The sequence below is a fragment of the Muscardinus avellanarius genome (assembly GCF_963383645.1).
Source record: "Muscardinus avellanarius genome assembly, chromosome: 4".
NCBI classification, from domain to species: Eukaryota; Metazoa; Chordata; class Mammalia; order Rodentia; family Gliridae; genus Muscardinus; species Muscardinus avellanarius.
The window spans coordinates 120,415,274-120,435,363 of record NC_137789.1 but is presented as its reverse complement, the minus strand read 5'-3'; the positions used below and the strand labels follow the sequence as shown (position 1 = coordinate 120,435,363).

The window sequence follows — 20,090 nt, the reverse complement described above, 5'->3', positions numbered from 1 at the left end:
GCAGTATAAATTTTTATAAGCTCCTACACACACTTGACCTTGAAGTTAAATCTAATGTACCTGTAAATGTATCATAGAAGCTGCAGACATTTTGGAATGCTCTACTGTCACCGACATATAACAGCAATCACTCAAATGTAAGCCTTTGACTCTATTAAATACTAACCAGTCCACATACTACCAAGAAGAAAACTTGAATTATATAATATTTATAGCTTAAAAAATCTTACTAGCTACTGTATTAAGAATATATTCTTTTTTTATTTTTTGCGGGTCTGGGGATGGAACCCAGGGGCACTTGACCTCCAAGCTACACCCACCCCTGCCCTATTTTTATTCTTTATTTTGAAACAGGGTCTCACTGAGTTGCAGAGGACCTCACTAAGTAGCCGAGGCTGTCCGCAAACTGCGATCCTCTGGTCTCAGCCACCCGAATGCTGGGATTACAAGTGTGCACCACCAAACCCAGTTCAATAATATATTCTTAAGTATTTTAGCTGTTTCCAAAATCTCCAGCCATGTACTCCCCTTTTTAGATCTGGTCAAGTCACCAAAAGTCAATTCAAAGAAAAGAATTGAGAAATTGCAAGACTGCTCTCTATTTTTCTCATCTAGTATCCCAAACCACTCTTTACAAGTCTCAAAGAGTCTAGATACAATAATCACTCCAGAAGCACAAATAAACCAGTACCACGACTCTAAGTATAGTCTTATTTTTTTCAGTTAAAGAGAAAGAAAAGAGATTTGTCAAAATAGCACAACTAGTTACAAGACATCCCACTTCCTTCTAGACATTCCCAGGAAGGGATTCAGACACACTCAGCCATTAGTCTCTTTAGTCATCACTTAGCAGATGTGAAGTTTATTCCAACAAACTACTTGGTCCACTGCAGGTCCATTATGGGTGTGGTATAAAATTTCCAGATAGAATGCACTAGATAAAGCTTATTCGTTATTAGTTTGTATGTGCAACCATTAATATCACCCTGTTACTTATGTGTTTTCACTACAATCACATCATCCCAGTGCTATACTAGAAAGCAGATATGGATTCACTTTAACCCAGTGGAGGGATGTATTCAAAGTCAAGAACTATTGGATACGGGGCTAAATACTTACTGAATGTGTAAGCCAGAATAGCCCTGTAGCCTGGAATACTGAATAGTTGGGTCTTGTTATCACTGTCATAGAGGACAAGGTCTCCACTCAGAGCCTGTTATGTACAAAGCACCACTGAGGTGCTGTGAAAAAAATGAAGAAGCAGAAGACAGAGCCGTGACGACTAAGGGACTCCGGTCTAATTAACAAGGCACAGTACAATCATAAAAATAGTTACACATTGGTTTATAACAATGCTTATGTGCAAAGTGAGAGGTCAATACAACTGAATTTATAGAGCCAAGAGAAACTAAGTTTTTAATAAGGAAAGATTACTGTGGGCAAGACTGGCCAGAGAAAGAGTCTTAAAGGTGGGATCTCAGCTGGGTTCCGAAGGACAAGTTACTTTTTAAGGTGCAAGGACTACAGGCTTGTCTTTCAAATTGTTTGTTTGTTTGTTTGTTTTAACTCTAAAGATAGTTTTTATATGTACTTTTATATGTTATTAACCTGCTTGAAAGTTTATCTTTTTAAGCTTGAGACTAAATTATGATCCTCAAAAAAATCCCTTCTTGTATATTAATCATCTTTGCTTTCAGCTATTTCAAGTTCAGGATATAAAGATTTATAAAGAAGAATCAGAAAACACAAATTTGGTTATTTGCACAAGAATAAGTGGGTAAGAAACACTCCAAGATTAAAACTTACATATCCTACCAGTGATGGCATATTTCCAAGAGAATTGAATTTAGTGAAAAAAAAACCTGAGGAAATGATGTTTTTGTGCTTCAAAATAATTTAATTCCAACAAACCTATGAACTGGTAACCAACAACTCAACTCTTCTGATGAGAAAACAGGCTCAGGAGGACACAGCAAGAGTCGGCCCAAATGCGATGGTACTAAGTCTAAACATAGCTCTCCCTACTGTGGCACTCGTTTAGGTAGTAAAACAGTAGTTGCTCTGTCTCCATTGATGTGTTCAGATACAATACAATACTGGTCAGACGTTTAAAAACAAACTTGCCGGGCGTGGTGGCCAACGCTTGTAATCCCCGCGCTTGGGAGGCAGAGACAGGAGGATCGCGCAGGTTCGAAGCCAGCCGCGCGCGCTGGCTTAGGAGACCCTGTTTTCAAAATGAAAATGTAAAAATAGGTCTGGGAGTGTAGCCCCGAGGTAGAAGGGCTTCCAGGAACCCCAGTACCACAAAAAAAAAAAAAAAAAAACTAGCTAGAATTTCCCAAACAGCTAGCTAAAACGACATTAACTAAACCGAGTGATGTGTCTGAAAACCAATCTCACATTTAATGAAACTGTCTCTTTAGCAAACCAGTACTTTATGTATTATCAGATTCTCAAACTTTTACTTGTACAGCACAATACTTTGTTGGACATAATCTTGTTCACTTCCTGTTACATGGGCAACTTTCATCTCAAACAGGTAAGAAACAGCTTGTAGGCAAGAGTTGTTAAAATCTCTGAAATTTCCAATACATTCCCATCGTATATACTCAGTAAGCATCTAGTAAATAAGAGCTGCTGAGCAACACTCTTGATTTTTATAAAAACTTCCTCTCCCATAGGATTCTCTTCACTCATTTCTATTATCACATCGACAACTAGTACTAAATTAAAATAAGTGGCTACACATAAATTATTTTGTTCTTCTTTTAAAAAAATTAAAGCAAGCCAGGCGTGGTGGCACATGCTTGTAATCCCCACGCTTGGGAGGCAGAGACAGGAGGATCGCGTGGGTTTGAAGCCAGCCGCGCTGGCTTCAGAGACCCTGTTTCCAAATAAAAATATAAAATAGGTCTGGGAGTGTAGCCCGGAGGTAGAAAGGTTCCAATCCCAGTACCACCAAAAAATAAAAAAATTAAAAAATTAAGCCGGGCATGGTGGCGCACGCTTGTAATCTCTGCGCTTGGGAGGCTGAGACAGGAGGATCGCGCAGGTTCGAAACCAGCCTCAGCTACTGAGTGAGGCTCTCAGCAACTTAGTGAGACCCTGTTTCCAAATAAAATATAAAATGGGTCTGGGAGTGTAGCCCGGAGGTAGCAAAGCCCCTGGGTTCCACCCCAGTACCACCAAAAAAAAAAAAAAATTTTAATTTAAAAAAAGGTGAAAACTGCTGCTTTTGTAGGATCATACAACAGACACGAGTCAGAGATGAAGCCTTTATTTTCATGAAATAAGCCAGTAGGAGATTTCTACATAAACACTAAAAGTGAAAATTGTGATTCTGAAGTATATTCCAAAACACAAAAGAAGCTCATTCAATCTGTCAGATAAGTGCCTACTCAACAAACATGACTTTTCAGAATACATTTGGCTATTTTATATTCTGTTTCCTTAATCCGCCACTGACAATCACTGAATGTTCCTGGACATTGGGATATGTTTTGATTATGCACATTTTTAAAACTCTGAAATATGCTTTTTAAAATGTCTTGTCTTGTTTCTGCATATGGAAGGCCGGTTTCCTGGTAAGTGGTAGGGGGCAGGAGAAGAAGTTGGGGGATGGTGAGGTAGAGAAAGAGGAGAGCGGAGCTGCGGCTCCAGTAAACACAACCACTGACCTTGCTGCAGAGGCACCAAGGTTATTAGAAAACTGCTGGCAGTAGCACCACCAGGTTTGTCTGGAGCAGCCACTTCAACCATTTGCTTCGCTGACTATGTGATATATGTGGAAATTGGGAAGATCTTCCTGCTGGATTATGAAAAGGCATCAGCGCATCGGCGTGCTAAATATCTAGAGGCAGAAGAAGCCCTGGATACAGGAAGAGCAGAGCAACCCCCATAAGGTGTGGAATCCCAGCCCCTTGACAGCAGCAAGATTCTGCTTGAACGGCTCCATCGAGCAAGTGAAAGACACACTACAAATTGGTCGTGTTTTACCGCCATCCCCCATATGCCCTGTGCTTCTCACTCCAATCAGGGTGCTATCATTTTAGAGCTGAAAATGCATCCACATTTAGGAATTACCCCGTTGCTCTGGTTAGGAGGGATCCCCTGAAAAGGTCAAGTCACTCTGCAATGCACTTGAGCCAGAGAGGAGAGAACACAGCCCGCCTCCCATACACCCACGCACACCTAGGGCAGGCTTTCCCCTGCGGGAGCACCGAGATGAGGAGATGAGGAGATGGCTCTCTGCACAGCACCACATTCACATTTACAGGAGCTACGGGGAACACGGAGGGCTTTTCCTGACAGACAAGGACATCCAGAGATTTAATCCTTGGCAGCAATGGCTTTGTGGGACTTTTCAGCAAAGCAAGCTTACTTCAATTCTTCTACCTCTCCTACAACCCAATGCAGACAATTAAAACTGCACTTGATTTCAACAAAATGCTCAGGGAAATTATGCACAGCTATAAGGTGCCTTGATTTTAAGTAAATAAATCACATTTATGGCTTTAAAAACCAAATATTAGCTTTAAAAACCACAGACACTTTTGGCGACACATCCTCAAATCAGATGCATTTTGGCATAAGAGACATGCTTTAAAGTATATTTTTTTAAAAAAAGAGGCACATGCTGTAAGAGATCTATTAAGAAAACTGAGTACCACTTCCCGATGTGGCAGTATTCATTTGATAGGTCCTAAAGAAACAAAAGCAAAGAAAATAAGTGCCTTTGTACTTCCCGTGTAATCAAATTCAAAGCAAGCATGTAAGCTCTCCTTCTCATCCACACTGGTTCTCAAGAGGCAGAAGGAATTATTTGGAAAATTCCACCCCCTCCTAGATACAGGTAAAGGGCCTCCTCAACCTTGCAGCAACCGCACAAAGCATTAAACCAGTGCCCAGTCTTACCCCTGGCTTCTCCTGAATCAAGCAGCAGGGTTAATTATGTGGAGCAGCCAAAATGATACAGTAATTGGATATTGACTTTTGGGGGCTGGTAATTTCTATAATGCCGATGGCTCTGGACTTTCTAATAAGCTTCTCCTTGTTTTTGAAACTGAAGAGTCAAGGACAAAGTAATAGAATTATTTTAAAAAGGAAAGGAGGGAAGACCACATAATGCATCTCTCCCACATCACCAAACATTTGGAGGCAATCAGGAAAAGACCCTTCCCACATGCATCTGATTTGAGGACGTGTCGCCTTCTCCCCCACCTCACCCTGCCCACTTTTCTTGGCATAATCTCTGCTCTCCTCCTTCCTTTGAGAAAATAAACCGTGTTTGCTCTATATTAACGCTTTCTAACAACAGCCCCCCCCATATCCCTCTCTCGATCCTGCAAAGTTTAACTTGACATGCTTTTCCTTCAAAAGAAAATGGGCTAGAAATCTCAACACTGCCCCACTAATCAGATGGTACACCTATACCAGTAATAATATTCAATTTGAAAACAGTCTAACATTGACATTTTCTAGCCAAATGTGGAACATGTGCAATGCGGTGGTTTCATTCAAACTATTTAATGAGGTACTTAGGGTAGATATTGATTATGCTTAAAGTGCATTCTGCAAAAACTTGGAATCAATGGAGTTACTCTTTCCTTTTTCATGGCTGGGAGCTCCCTTCACACTCTCCTACTCAACGGCCTGCCTGCCGCAGCTTGCTCTGGTTCGCATTGGGCTCAGCTGAAGTCACCACCAGTCACAAGTATCCCTAAACGCTTTGAATGGCTCCACAGGGTGTTGCTCATTGTGAGACAAATGCACTGACAGCCTCTGCTGCTCCTGGACTTGCTACCTATCAGCCAAGACATGAGAATATTTGGGGCCTATATGCCAGGAACTCTCAGACCAGGAAGGAAAATCAGACACACATCCCGGCAAAGCTAAATAGGAAAACAAGTTCAAATGAGTTCCATGGAAGATGTAAAAATTTAACTTGACTTATCAAATAGGTAGATTTTAAAATGGAAAAACGAGAGCATTGGCAAGAGCCTGGCTGAGGGAATAGACAGGTGTAAAGGTAAGACTGTAGCAGGCACTGTACAGGTGGGAATGGACAGGCTTAGATAACACCATATCTCTGCATGCTTGCCAACATAGAAGTCTTCATGCTGACAGTCCTGTGTTCCTCTCAGCAGGACATGTGGTCGGGATATTTTTTATGGAATCAGGAGTGATGAAGGAGGGTGCTGGGGCTGAATGTAGGAAATCCCAACCTAGGGACAGTGAAAAGGAGGCTGTAGAGTCCCGGCAGCGCTCATGGTTTCTCTCACAGAAGTGATCCCAAATATCTGAAGAGGATAAAAAGGATTTTCTGCTTTTTCCAGCCTATGTGTGATCACAAACCACAGGGTACTTGTTCTCTTAAAATGGACAGTTTGGGTTTTTTTTTTTTTAATAGAGATCCTGTTGCTAAAATGGATTCCAGGATCATTATCCCTTTGACCAAGCTGCAAAGAACTTAAAAATATCACAGCAACCAAGGGAAAGAGAAAAAAGGAACTGACAAAAAGGAAGGCTCTTGTTTTTCTGAAGAATGGGAATTAAGCAACTTGTCATGCTCCCTCTTCCCCTAGGAATTCGCTCAGGTTAAACACTTCTCTAAGTTTCAGCTCGGTTCCAAGGAAAAGGAAACATCTGCCTATGTACAGCCACATGACCATCTGTTTCTGAAAACAGCCAGGAACCCCCAAAACCCCAAAGGCTTGTTTTAACCCAAACTGGAATAAATAGAAGATGTCCCACATGCTGTGTACTTGGTGTATTTTTTTTTTTTTTTTTTTGCTTTGGGGAATCTTCACCAACTATTACCAAAGTAATTTTAACTTTGACTCCACAATGATTTATTTAAAATTAATAAATCTAAGACGCTGAGGAGGTTATTATCAGAGTACAAAGTTTCAGAGGCAAAGTAAGCCATGGGGAAAATTCTGAAAGCTCCCAGTCCAGATTAAGAATATGATTAGTTTACACATCTAAACCAAAAGGTCCCTACTGGCTCCAAGCAGCCTCTGCCTTATCATTTCTTCTCCCAAACTCCTTGCCTGACTAATTTAATTCAGATTTTTTCCTGATTACCAATAAAAAGATACCAGATTGTACATGAAAAATTCTCTACCTACGTTTCCTCCAGAGTACTATTACCCTTCTCCCCATCTAGTGTTCCAATATAATTAATATGGCAAAAATATCCAAAAATAAATATTAATTCAATGACTATCTCTATGTGTAGTTCAGACTAAGTGGGCATCACAATGTTACCAAATTAAAGCACCATTCTTTGTTTCACTGTATTTGCGTTATATTTGAAGACTGGTTTTAGTTCTTTTAAGTGTGCTTTCCCATAAAAAACTTCATTTGACCCTCCTTGAGTGTGAGGAAGACACTAACATTAGAGAAAGCCAGAGATGAAGTCAACAAAAACAAAATCCAGACACTGCTATTCCAAGTATTTCCTAGAACTTTCCAGACAAATGGAAGGATAGAGGGCAGAGCAAGGAAGCTCTTTGTGGTTTCTTCTAAATGGGTAGCCCTGGTGCTCCTGACTACAGCTAAGAGATTACTGTGATAGAATTATTTTTAATAAGGGACAACAAAAGTATCTTCCCTCCTCTCTTAATTCATTCAACACACACACACACACTCACTCTCTCTCTCTCTCTCTCTCTCTCTCTCTCTCTCTCTCTTAGCCAAACTATTTTAAAATATTACTTTTAAGAGAATTGGCATATTTAATTTTCTAATTCCTTCTTCCATAGCTATTTTTACAACGCACACTTAAGATATAATTTATATATCATAAAGATCACCATTTCAAAGCATACAATAGTGTTTTTATTATATTCACAGAGTTATGCAACCATCACCACAACTTAATTCCAGAACACTCATCACTGCAATAAAACACCCTGTATACTCATTAGTAATCACTTGCCTATTCCCTTCTCCCAGCCCCTGGCAACCATTAATCCACTTTCTGTCTCTGAATTTGACTAGGCAAATTATTCTAGACAGTTCATGCAAACAGAAGCAGGCAATGATAGGTGTGGTGATGTATACCTGTAATCTCGGCTACCTGTGACCCCAGGATCACAAGTTTGAGGCCAATCTGGGCAACTTAGCAGGATCCTGTTTTAAAATAAAAAATAAAAGGGGCTGCGGATGTGGCAGAGTACCCCTGGGTTCAATCCCCAGTACCCCCCACACACACAAATAAATAAAAAAGATCAGACAATATGTGGTCTTTTGTGATTGTCTTCTTCCTTAATTTCAAGGTGCATCCATGTTCAGCATGTCTCAGTACTTCATTCTTTCCTACGGTTGCATAATATTTTGTTGTATGGATATGTCACAGTCTGTTTACCCATTCATCAATGATAGACATTTTGGTTTTTTCTACCTTTTGGCTGTTATGAATGATGCTGCTATGAACATATGTACACATTTTTGTGTGGGCATATGCTTGTATTTCTTTTGAGTGTATACATAGAAGTGAAATTTCTGGTCATATGGGAAATTTATATTAAAACATCTGAAGAAACTGCCAAACTATCTTAGAAACTGGCTGTACCATTTTACAATCCCATCAGCAATGTAGGAGGGTTACAACGTCCTCATATCCTCACCAATACTTGTTATTTTCTGTCTTTGATGATTATTATAGCCACCTAGTAAGTGTGAGGTGGTGTTTTTGTGGTTCTGATTTGCATTTCCCAATGACTAATATGTTGGGCATCTTTTCATTGCACATTGGCCATTTGTATATCTCCTTTGGAGAAATGTTATTTCAAAATTGTTTAATAGTCATCCCAGGGATGCAAGTCTGACTCAAAATACGAAAAACAATCCATGTAATTCATCACATAAACAGAACCAAAGACAAAAATCACATGATCATCTCAATAGATGCTGAAAAAGCATTCAACAAAATACAACACCCATTCATGCTAAAAGCATTACAGAATATTAGAACAGAAGGGACAGAACTTAACATCTTAAAGGTAATATACAATAGGCCCACAGTCAACATCATATTAAATGGGGAAAAACTGTGAGGATTCCTGCCTAAAAACATGAACAAGACAAGAAGGTCCATTATCATCACTTCTTTTCAATATAGTACTTGAGACTCTAGCCAGAGCAATAAGGCAAGAAAAGAAAATCAAAGGAGTAAAAATAAGAAAAACATTCACACTATCACTATTTGCAAATGACATGATACAATACTTAGAACCCTGAGATTTCACCTAACTCCAATTAGAATGGCAATCATTAAAAACACAAACAACAAAGCCGGGCATGGTGGCGCACGCTTGTAATCCCAGCATTCGGGAGGCTGAGACCGGAGGATTGTGGTTCACAGACAGCCTCAGTTCCTCAGTGAGGTTCTCTGCAACTCAGTGAGACCTGGTTTCAAAATAAAGAATAAAAATAATAGGGCAGGGGCTGTAGCTGGGAGGTCAAATGCCCCTGAGTTCCATCCCCAGACCCACACAAAAAAAAAAAAACCCACAAACAACAACAAATGCCAGTGAGGATGTGGAGAAGTGGGAACTATAATACATTTTTGGTGGGATTGCAAATTAGTGCAACCACTTTGGAAAACAGTATGGAGGATCCTCAGAAGAATGGGGAATAAGCCTACCATATGATCCAGCAATACCACTTCTGGGTATCTAACCAAAAGAACAGAAACCAAATAACCAAACTACTGCATGCATATGTTCATAGCCGCACAATTCACAATTGCCAAACTATGGAACCAGCCAAGATGTTCACCAACAGATGAATGGATTTCAAAACTATGGAATATGTACACAATGGAATTTTACTCAGCCATAATGAAGAACAAAATTACGTAATTTACAAGGAAATGGATGGAGTTGGAAAACACTATGCTAAGAGAGATTAGTCAGCCACCAAAAGTAAAAAATCAGATGTTCTTCCTAATTTGTGGAAGGTAGGGAAGAAAAAGGGTCATGAGAAGAAGTCTAGATGAAGAAGGAGAAACCACAGATGGGCAATAAAGCGACCACACTGAGGGAGATGGGAGGAGAGAAGAGGGAGATTCCCAGATGTACATGATGTACATTCTCAAAAGTATCAAAGTCCACCACAAAGCCAAACAGGAGAAGAAGGGAAGGGGAAGGAATGGGGTGAGAATTGGGTATGGGCTAATTGGGTGATGTGTGCATGTGTGCCTCTACCATCTTGTATTCCATTAAAATGTATGACTACAATGCACCAATAAAATATTTTTTAAAAAGCACTTTGCTATTCAGCATTCAAAAAATTTAATAATTTAATAGTACTAGAGATTGAACACAGAGGCATTCTACCTCTGAGCTATTCCCCCAACCCTTTTAATTTTGAAACAGGAACTTGCTACGTTGCTGAGAGTCTTACTAAATTGTTGAAGATGACCTCAAACCTGCAATCCTCCCGTCTGTCTTCAGAGTACTGGGATTATAGGTGTGCGCCACCACGCCTGGCTCCTTCCTCATTTTTCAATAAAGTTTCTGTCTTTTTATTATTGAGTTGTAAGAGGTTTTTGATATTTGGGATGCAAGACTTTTATCAAATGTGTTATTTGCAAATATTTTCTGAGTCATTTTCTAATTTCCTTAATGGAAATAGTTTTTGCAGATGAGATTACATTTTGATGAAATCCAATTATCTTTTTTTTTTTCTCTTGTGTTGTTGTGCCTCTGGTGTTAGATCTAAAAGATCATTTGACTAATCCAAGATCATGAAGATTTATAACTATGTTCTTCTAAGAGTTTTATTGTCTTAGGTCTTACATTTATGTCTTTGATCCATTTTGAGTTAATTTCTTTTCCATAATATGAGGATGAGACACAACTGTAATCTTTTATGATGTATAACCAATTATTCTCACATCATTTGTCAAAAAAGATTCTTCTTCCTGCCACTCACTGTCTTGGTATCCTTGTTAAACACACACACACACACACACACACACACACACACACACACACACATACACACATTAACCATGGGCTAGCTCAGTGGTACAGTGTGTGCTTAAAACCCTGGATTCAATCTCAGGATCCTTGTTTAGTGTGTCCTATACTTGTTTTAGGATTTATTAACTTCTCCCTTTGTTTCTGAAGACTGTAAAAAAAATTATTGAATTCCAAGACTCACTAGAAGATGAAAGACAATGGTACCTGGAAAATGAACTTCAAAGTTTGATTGTTTGATGTTTGTGTTGTTGTTGTTTTAAAAGGTGAGGGAGATGGAGGTGGGGAAAGATAGAAACAAAGCCAAAAATAAGCAAATTCTATTCAGAAGTAATTTTTCTAAATGCTTTCTACTTGATGTCATTTCTTTATTATTTTTAACTTATGTAAAGAAAATCTGGGGCCAGCTCAGCAATAGAGTGCTTGTTTAGTATGCATGAGGCCCTAGGTTCAATCCCTAGCACCACTCAAAAAAATAAAAAATAATAAAACATATAGGCCGGGCGTGATGGCGCACACTTTTAATCCCTGCTCTTGGGAGGTGAAGACAGGAGGATCGTGCAGGTTCGAAGCCAGCCATGCTGGCTTAAGAGACCCTGTTTCCAAAAATAGAAAAAGTATAAAATAGGTCTGGGAGTGAAGCCCAGAGGTAGAAGGGCTTCCAGGAACCCCAGTATTACCAATAAATAAATAAATAAATAATAAAATGATCATCTAATTTAATTAGTGAGTAAACAAAACCTTACTGATATCACTTCTAAAAGTTTCTTAATACTTTTTCTTTTTTAGTTCAGAATTAAACTCTGAGCTACACCCCCACATTTTTTTTGAGACAGAGTCTCACTAAATTACTAAGGATGGCCTCAACGCTGTGTTCCTCCTGTCTCAACCTCCTAAATACTGGGATTAAGGCATGAGCCATCATGTCTGGCTTCGTAATACCTAAACTACCTTCTCACCATGCATGGACAAATGCAGAGCAGAACAGTATTTTTTTTTCTAAGAAAGTAAATTTAGGTTACATAGAAAAGGGAAAATAGGAGGTTGTTTTGCCTTAATCTTGGGCTTTTATCACCAAAGTAAATCAAACATCTCATTGCCTTTAAGGAATAAATGACAACTAGATAGAAAATGCATGGAGAACTGGAGGAATCTCTTACATCTTTGATTGCAATTTCTTTCAAAACATCCTGTCTACTACCTATGGTATGTCTCAGGTAATTACTCTTAGTCTAAATAATGACTGTACAAAACTTATATGCCATGAGCTGAAAATACAAGTAGATATACATGCTTTTCTTTTTTTAATTTTTTATTGGTGCATTATAGTCATACATCTTAATGGGGTAGAAGATGGTAGAGACATACATGCACACATCACCCAATTAGCCCTTACCCAATTCCCACCCCATTTCCTCTTCCTCCCTCCTTCTCATGCTTGGCTTTGTGATTGACTTTGATGTGTTTGTTAAAGTACATCATGTACATTAGAGAATTTCCCTCTTCCCCCCTCCCATTCCCTCAGGTCACCTTATTTGCTCATCTATAGAATCTCCTTCTTTACTAGAGTTCTTCCTATGACCCATTTCTCCCTAGCTTTCACATATTAGGGAGAGCATCTGATTTCTTATTTTTTGTGACTGACTAATCTCACTTGGCATAATGTCCTCTTGTTCCATCTATTTTCTCTGTAAATGATGTAATTGTGTTTTTCTTTGTGGCTGAGTAAAATTCCATTGTGTACATATCCCACAGTTTTGTAATCTGTTGATGGACATCTTGGCTGGTTCCATAGTTTGGCTATAGTGAATTGTGCAGCTATGAACATAGATACACATGCATTAGTTTGGCAGTTTGGTTTCCTTTCTTTTGGGTAGATACACAGAAGTGGTATTGCTGGATCAAATGGTAAATTCATTCTCATTCTTCTGAGGATCCTCCATACCCTTTTCCAAAGTGGTCCCACTAGTTTGCAATCCCACCAACAAAGTATTAGAGTACCCACTTCACATCCTCACTGGCATTTGTTGTTGTTTGTGTTTTGAATGACTGCTATTCAAGTTGAAGTTAGGTAAAATCTCAGGGTAGTTTTGATTTGCATCTCTCTGATTGCTAATGATGTTGAGCATTTTTTCCACGCATTTACTGGCTATTTGAATTTTTTCCTTTGTGAAGTGACTATTTAATTCACTTTCCCATTTTTTTTTTTTTTGGATTGGGTTGTTTTCTTAGTGCTGAGTGTCTTGAGTTCTCTGAATATTCTAGATATTACTCCTCTATTGGAAGAGTAGTTGGCAAAAATCTCCCACTCTGTTGGCTCTCGGTTGAGGTTCTTGATAGGTCTCTTTGCTATACAGAAGCTCTTCAGTTTCATGCAATCCCACGTATTGATTCGCCTTTTAGTTTCTTGTGCCTTTGAGGTATTGTTGAGAAAGTTTTTATCTGTGCCTATGTGTTGCAGTGTTGGACCTATGCCCTCTTCGAGGTGCCTCCAGGTTTCTGGTCTAATTTCCAAGTCTTTGATCCATCTTGAATTGATTCTTGTGCAGGGTGAGAAAGTGGGATTTATTTCCAGCATATGGTTAACCAGTTTTGCCAACACCATTTGTTGAACAGGCTATCTTTTTTCCAGTGTATGTTTTTGGCCCCTTTGTCAAAAATCAATTGGCTATAAGTGTGTGGATTTGTTTCGGAGTCTTCTATTCTGCTCCACTGGTCTATGTATCTGTTTTTGTGCCAGGACCATGCTGTTTTTATTACTATGGCTTTGTAGTATAGTTTACAGTCAGGTATTGTGATTCCTCCTGCATGTTTTTTGTTGCTGAGAACTACTTTGGCTATTCTGGGCTTCTTGTTGTCCAAATGAATTTAAGGACTGATTTTTCTATGTCTGTGAGGAATGATCTTGGTAATTTAATGGGTATTGTGTTGAATCTATAGATCACTTTTAGAAGTACAGCCATTATGGTGGTGTTTTTTTTTTTTTTTTATGGTACTGGGGTTCCTGGAAAACCTTCTACCTCTGGGCTACACTCCCAGACCCATTTTTATATTTTTATTTGGAAACAGGGTCTCTTAAGCCAGCTGGCTTTGAACCTGCATGATCCTCCTGTCTCCACCTCTCAAGTGCAGGGATTACAAGCATGCGCCACCACTGTACCTGGCCATTATGGTGGTATTTAATCTGCCTATCCATGAACATGGAAGATCTTTTCATCTTCTAAAGTCTTCTTTGTTTTTTTTTTTTAATGTTTTATAATTTTCTCTAAAAGCATGAATGAAATCAGAACATTCTTCAAATTGAAAACATTCTTGTTTAACTACATCATATCATGATATATAATTATGATGTACCAATAAAAAAATAAAAAGAATAGAAGCAGTTTTTCTCTTTTTTTTTTCAAGTTTTTCTAGTTTATTAATCTTCATGAAAAATTCACATAGTCACCGCAGATAAAGTCATTTCAGGATCTTTACTCCTTTGGCTTTTTGCCAGCACCGACACTGGCCTTTGCAGTCCCCCTGGCTTTCTTCATTCTGTTCTTGTGTTCCTTTCGCTGTTTTCTTGAGGTCGTCGTCTTCTCATACAGGCCATGTCTTGCCAGTCTATGTTTGGGTTCATTTTTCTTTGCATAATCCAAGGAATCATAGATCATGCCAAAACCATTTGTCTTGCCACCACCAAAATGGGTCCTGAATCCAAATACAAAGATGACATCTGGTGTTGTTTTGTACATTTTGGCTAATTTTTCCCGAATTTCCGTCTTAGGTACTGTTGCCTTCCCAGGGTGAAGAACATAAATGACCATTTGTTTCCTCTGAAGTAGACGGTTGGCCATGAATTTCCTGGTCCGGATCGTTACTGTGTCATTCATGATGGTGGCAGAACCTCCACAGTTTTTCTCTTACACCCTTGCCAAACTGGGAAATCATGCAGAAGAATATTTTACTCACAAACCTACTTTGTCAACTTGTATTTCTTTCTCACAATGTGACATTATGGTGCAGGTAAGTACATATGCTTGGTTTCTGCCCCTGGTTCCTGGCACATAGCATATAAAATCCTTGGCATCTTCAGAGTGGCAAGAGCAGCTTTTGTATGCTGATAAGATGGCTGGTGGCTGCTAGCCTCTCAAAAGCTTCAGGATGTAGGCTGAGGACTAGAAAGACCAAGGCACCATGCCACAGAAAGCAATTTTCATAGGGTCCAGAGATTAGGACATAAGCATCTTTATGGGATAACTAATCAGCCTATCACAGTGGATAATCTGGGCTGGTTTAATTATTTTTTAAAAGTATTTTTAGTCATTCAAATTCTAAATTTTCTCATCTATTACCTGCAATAGCAATAAGAATATACAAAGAGGAAACAATTTATTTGCAAAGTGCTACATATTTCCTACATTTGGTCAATGCCTCTGGAAAAACAAAGAGTTCAAGAGTAGCAAAGATTTGTGACTCAGCAGTGAAGTGTGCAAGTACGTCATCAAGTCTCTGGAAGTAATGAAGCTAGTAGTTCACCTTCTGCTAGCTCACACCCAAAGGGTTTATCTCTTTGATAAAAAGAAACAACAGGAAAAGGAAACCTTATAGGCTAATGCTGTTATGAGCTAATCAAAGATACTTCACTGAATTCCATATATAATAAGGGCCAAGGATAAATGGTAAATACTTCCAAAAGAGATCCACAATCAAGATATCATGTTGAGAGTCAAAGAAAAAAATGTTTAAAGGCAAGCCAGGCATGGTGGCGCACACTTGTAATCCCAGCATTTGGGAGGCTGAGACCAGAGGATCACGGTTCGCAGACAGCCTCAGCTACTTAGTGAGACCCTGTTTCAAAATAAAAAGTAGGGCAGGGGGTGTACTTGGAGGTCAAATGCCCCTGGGTTCTATCCTAAAACCCACCCCTCCAAAAAAAATTAAAAGGCAAAGACAAAAAAAAAAAAGAAAGAAAAAAAGAAATACCTTGAAAGCAACAAGAGAAAAACTGTCACTTAAGAGAATTTTTAAAATGTTAACAGTAGACTTATCTGAAATAATGAAAAATAGAAAGCAGAGGTATGACATTTTGAGTACTGAAACAAAAGAAGTCTGTCAGCCAAGATATTTATACAGGTTGAGCATTGCATCCCCAACCCAAAAATCTGAAATCTTAAATGCTCTAACATTCAAATTTCTTGAGCGCCAACATGATGCCAAAATCTGACTTCATGTGATGGGTTCACTGTCAAAATGCAAGAAAAGACAACCAGAAATGGTAAATAAGAGGGTTAATATAACAAACTATAAAAAGGCACTTGTTCTCCACTCCTCTCAGCTTTTTTAAAAGGCATAAATTTATACAAATTAACAATTACAACACTGCTAGGTCTGAAACACTTATAATATGTACAATGATAATGGCACAAAAATAATAAAATAGCACAAAAGGAGAAGTGGAAATTGAGAGAAACAGAAGTAACACTTTTTTTTCAGGGAAGGGTACTAAGGATTGAACCCATTGTAGCCAGATAGCATTTTATCTCTGAGCTATACTCCCAGTCCTGTTTTCTTTTTTATTTTGAAACAAAGTCTCACTAAGTTGCTAAGGACCTCACTCATTTGCTAAAGCTGTCCTCAAACCTGTGATTCTCCTATTTTTGCCTCCCAAATATTGAAATCACAGGCGTGTGCCACCATACCCAGCTAGAAGTAACACTTTGATACTTCACTTGAATTAATATAAAACTGAAATCTATTTTTGTAAGTCAAAATGTATGGTAAGTCCCAGAGTATGTAGTAAGAAAAAAATTCAAAAAATTAGAGAACAAAGTATTAGAGTCCAGTGTAGTGGCACATGCAAGTAATCCCAGGTACTTGGGAGGCTGAGATAGGAGGAGGCTCTCAGCAACTTAGTGACACTCTGTTTCCAATTAAAAAAAATAGCTGGTCATGGTGGCTCAGGCTTCTAATCCCCAAGCTTGGGAGGCGGAGACACTCAGAGGATCACGCAGGTGCGAAGCCAGCCTCCCTGGCTAAAGAGACTCTGTTTCCAAATAAAATATCAAATAGGTCTGGGAGTGTAGCTGCAGGTAGAAGGGTTCCATTCCCAGTACCATAAAAAAAAAAAAAAAAAAGTTTGGGAATATAGCCTAGAGGTAGAAGGCCCTGGGTTCCATCTCCTGTACCAAAAAAAAAAAAAAAAAAAAAAAAAGTCATTAGAGGAATTTAATATAAAAGAAAGCAGCAAAGGAAAATAGAGAAAAATACAAGACATAAAATGCTAGGTCAAAAAGCAAGCCTTAGTAAGCTTAAAAGGATTAAAATCATAGCAAATATGCTCTGTAGAGCCAGGCATGGTGGTTCATCATGCTTGTAATCCCAGTATTGGGGAGAATGAGACAGGAGGATTAAAGCCAGCCTCAAAAAATTAGTGAGGCCCTGTGCAACCTAGTGAGCCCCTGTTTCAAAATAAAAGATAAAATAGGGCTGGTGTATAGCTCAAAGGTAGAAAGCCTCTGAGTTCAATCCCCAGTTCCAAACAAAAAAAAAACTCTGTAACCACAACAAAATAAAATTAAGAAATGATTAGAAGGAAATTTGAGAAATTCACCAATACACAAAAAGAGCAAACTCCTCATAACAAATGGCACAAGGAAGAAATCAAAAAGAAAATCTAGAAAATACTTTGAAATGAATGAAAATGAAGACACACTATATCAACACTTATGGGATACAGCCAAAGTAGTGCTCAAGTGGTAAGTACCTATATTAGAAAAGAATATCTCAAATCAGAAACCTTGTACCTATAGATCAGAGAGTACAGGAGTCTACTGTAGAAATGCCCAGAGTAGGTAAATCCACAGGGACAGGAATTAGATAAGTGGCTGATCAGAGGAGGATGGGGGGGGGGGGAGAAGAAATGGCTGCTAATACATCAGAGGTTTTGTCGGGGTGACAAAAATGTTCGAAAATTAATTGTGGCAATGTCTATACACTTCTGTGAAAATACTACACCACCAGTGAATTGTACATTGTAAGTGGGTGATTTGTAATTACATGAAGCTGTTAAAATCATAAACACCAAGACCTTACTACTTTCCACACGTTTGACCTGTTTGGAATCAAGATGCATCTACCTTCTGTGGAATCTGACAGCAAAGCTATGGCGGTTCTGACAGTGTTGCTTCCTGTGCAAGCAGGATCTTGGTTTTGTTCTTTATAACATAACTGGTCAAGTGCAACCCTTTCATCTCCTTCAACAAACCACTTAATGTTCATTTTAGGAAGAAATATGAGTCGAATCTGTTGTTTAGACATTCCATTGACAATGAGATCAAGAAGGGGTCATCATCAAAAAGTACAGAGTGTGTTTCAGAAGCTTGGAAGAAAACTCCAGAGACAACAGTGGTACGGCTGGATCACACTATATGAAACACAGAGAGCCACAACTCTGTGTCTAAAAAACAGTGTAGCTCAGAGGCAGAATTCCTCTGTGTTCAATCCCCAGTACCACATACGTACACACACACACACAAAAAGAGTCACACGACTTCTATTCTAAGTATGAAGCTTTAGGATACTGTACGTAAAAGTTCCTTTTTAGCCAGGTGTGATGGTGCATGCTTGTAATCCCAGCATTTTGGGAGGCTGAGTCAGGAGGATCTCAGCAAACAGCCTTAGCTACTTAGTAAGGCCCTTTGCAACTCAGTGAGATCCTGTTTCAAAATAAAGAATAAAAAGCGGGGCGTGGTGGCGCACGCTTGTAATCCCCGCGCTTGGGAGGCAGAGACAGGAGGATCGCGCAGGTTCGAAGCCAGCCGCGTGCTCTGGCTTAGGAGACCATTTCCAAATAAAAAATGTAAAAATAGGTCTGGGAGTGTAGCCCGGAGATAGAAGGGCTTCCAGGAACCCCAGTACCACCAAAAAATAAAAAAATAAAAAATAAAAAGAAAGAAAGAAAGAATAAAAAATAGGGCTAGGGGGTATGTATAGTTCAGAGGTAGAATGTCCCTGGGTTTCATCCCCAATAACGCAAAAAAGTTCCCCTTTTTTGTAACTAAAAGAGTGATAGAATGATATATTTTTAAAAAACAGAAGTAGGAACAGAACCCAGACCTTCTGCTTATTGGGTAAGTACCACTAAGCTATAACCCTAGCCCTGATATATAAATATCTTAAAAATCTAAAATTTTTCAATAAGTATAAAATAAAATTTGTATAATAAAGCACTGTTATATTTTAATCATAAGATTATACTACATAAATAATGGTGGTATGTCTTTTAACTGATGGCATCTTAAGGGCAATAAAATATGGCATATTAGTAATAATAATCTATGTAAATGAACTAAACTTGCCATGTAATAGGTTGAAATTGTTATCTTGCTAACTCAATTCTACACAACTTTCTGAGGCAGAACTACAGCCGCTATATAGATAAAATACTAAAACAGGGAATTCAGATGCCGGGCATGGTGGCATACGCTTTGAATCCCCGTGCTTGGGAGGCGGAGACAGGAGGATCGCGCAGGTTTGGAGCCAGCCTCGCTGGCTTAAGAGACCCTGTTTCCAAATAAAAAGTACAAAAATAGGTCTTGGAGTGTAGCCCGGAGGTAGAAGGGTTTCCAGGAACCCCAGTACCACCAAAAAAAAAAAAAAAAAAAAAAAAGAAAGAAAGAAAAAAAAAAGGAGAATTCAGTTCAAGACCGACTTACCCAATGCCAACATGGAAATTAAATTGTAAACTCTATGAGATTATATAAAGGGTTAAAAATAAGAAATCTATTACTAGAAGTCTATGTAGAAGATTTTTAGAACCTTATTATTCATTATGACTATAAAGCAGACTTTCAAAGACATGTCTGTATCGTAACATGAACAAGAAGTGTTTATAAATTAAAATACCAAAATAATGTCACAGTCAATTTATCTAAGATGATTCTAGGGATTCCAGAGATAAAATTTAAGAAATATTCTATGGCAAATTGTATTTTATATAAAAAGGCAATTTAAAAAATAAGTTATAGGTAATTTATGTTTGTTTCTTTTCTTCTCTAGTTCAAAGTTAACTGCTCTTTTATTTCCTAGTCTTAATTTTTTCCTCTTGGAAACTTC

The 20,090-nt window shown here is 38.6% G+C and overlaps 2 protein-coding genes across 2 annotated transcripts in view; both read right to left on the bottom strand.

Annotated features, from left to right (window-relative positions):
• MCU (mitochondrial calcium uniporter) overlaps positions 1 to 20,090 on the bottom strand; it is a gene marked incomplete at both ends in the record, with an annotated part of 180,900 nt that overhangs the window by 91,412 nt on the left and 69,398 nt on the right. The window lies entirely within an intron of this gene.
• Positions 14,465 to 14,866, bottom strand: LOC308262735 (small ribosomal subunit protein eS24-like; the record flags this gene model as incomplete). The annotated part of the gene is made up of 1 exon (XM_080695372.1): positions 14,465 to 14,866. The coding sequence occupies one exon, from the start codon at positions 14,864 to 14,866 to the stop codon at positions 14,465 to 14,467; it is 402 nt and encodes a 133-aa protein (XP_080551498.1).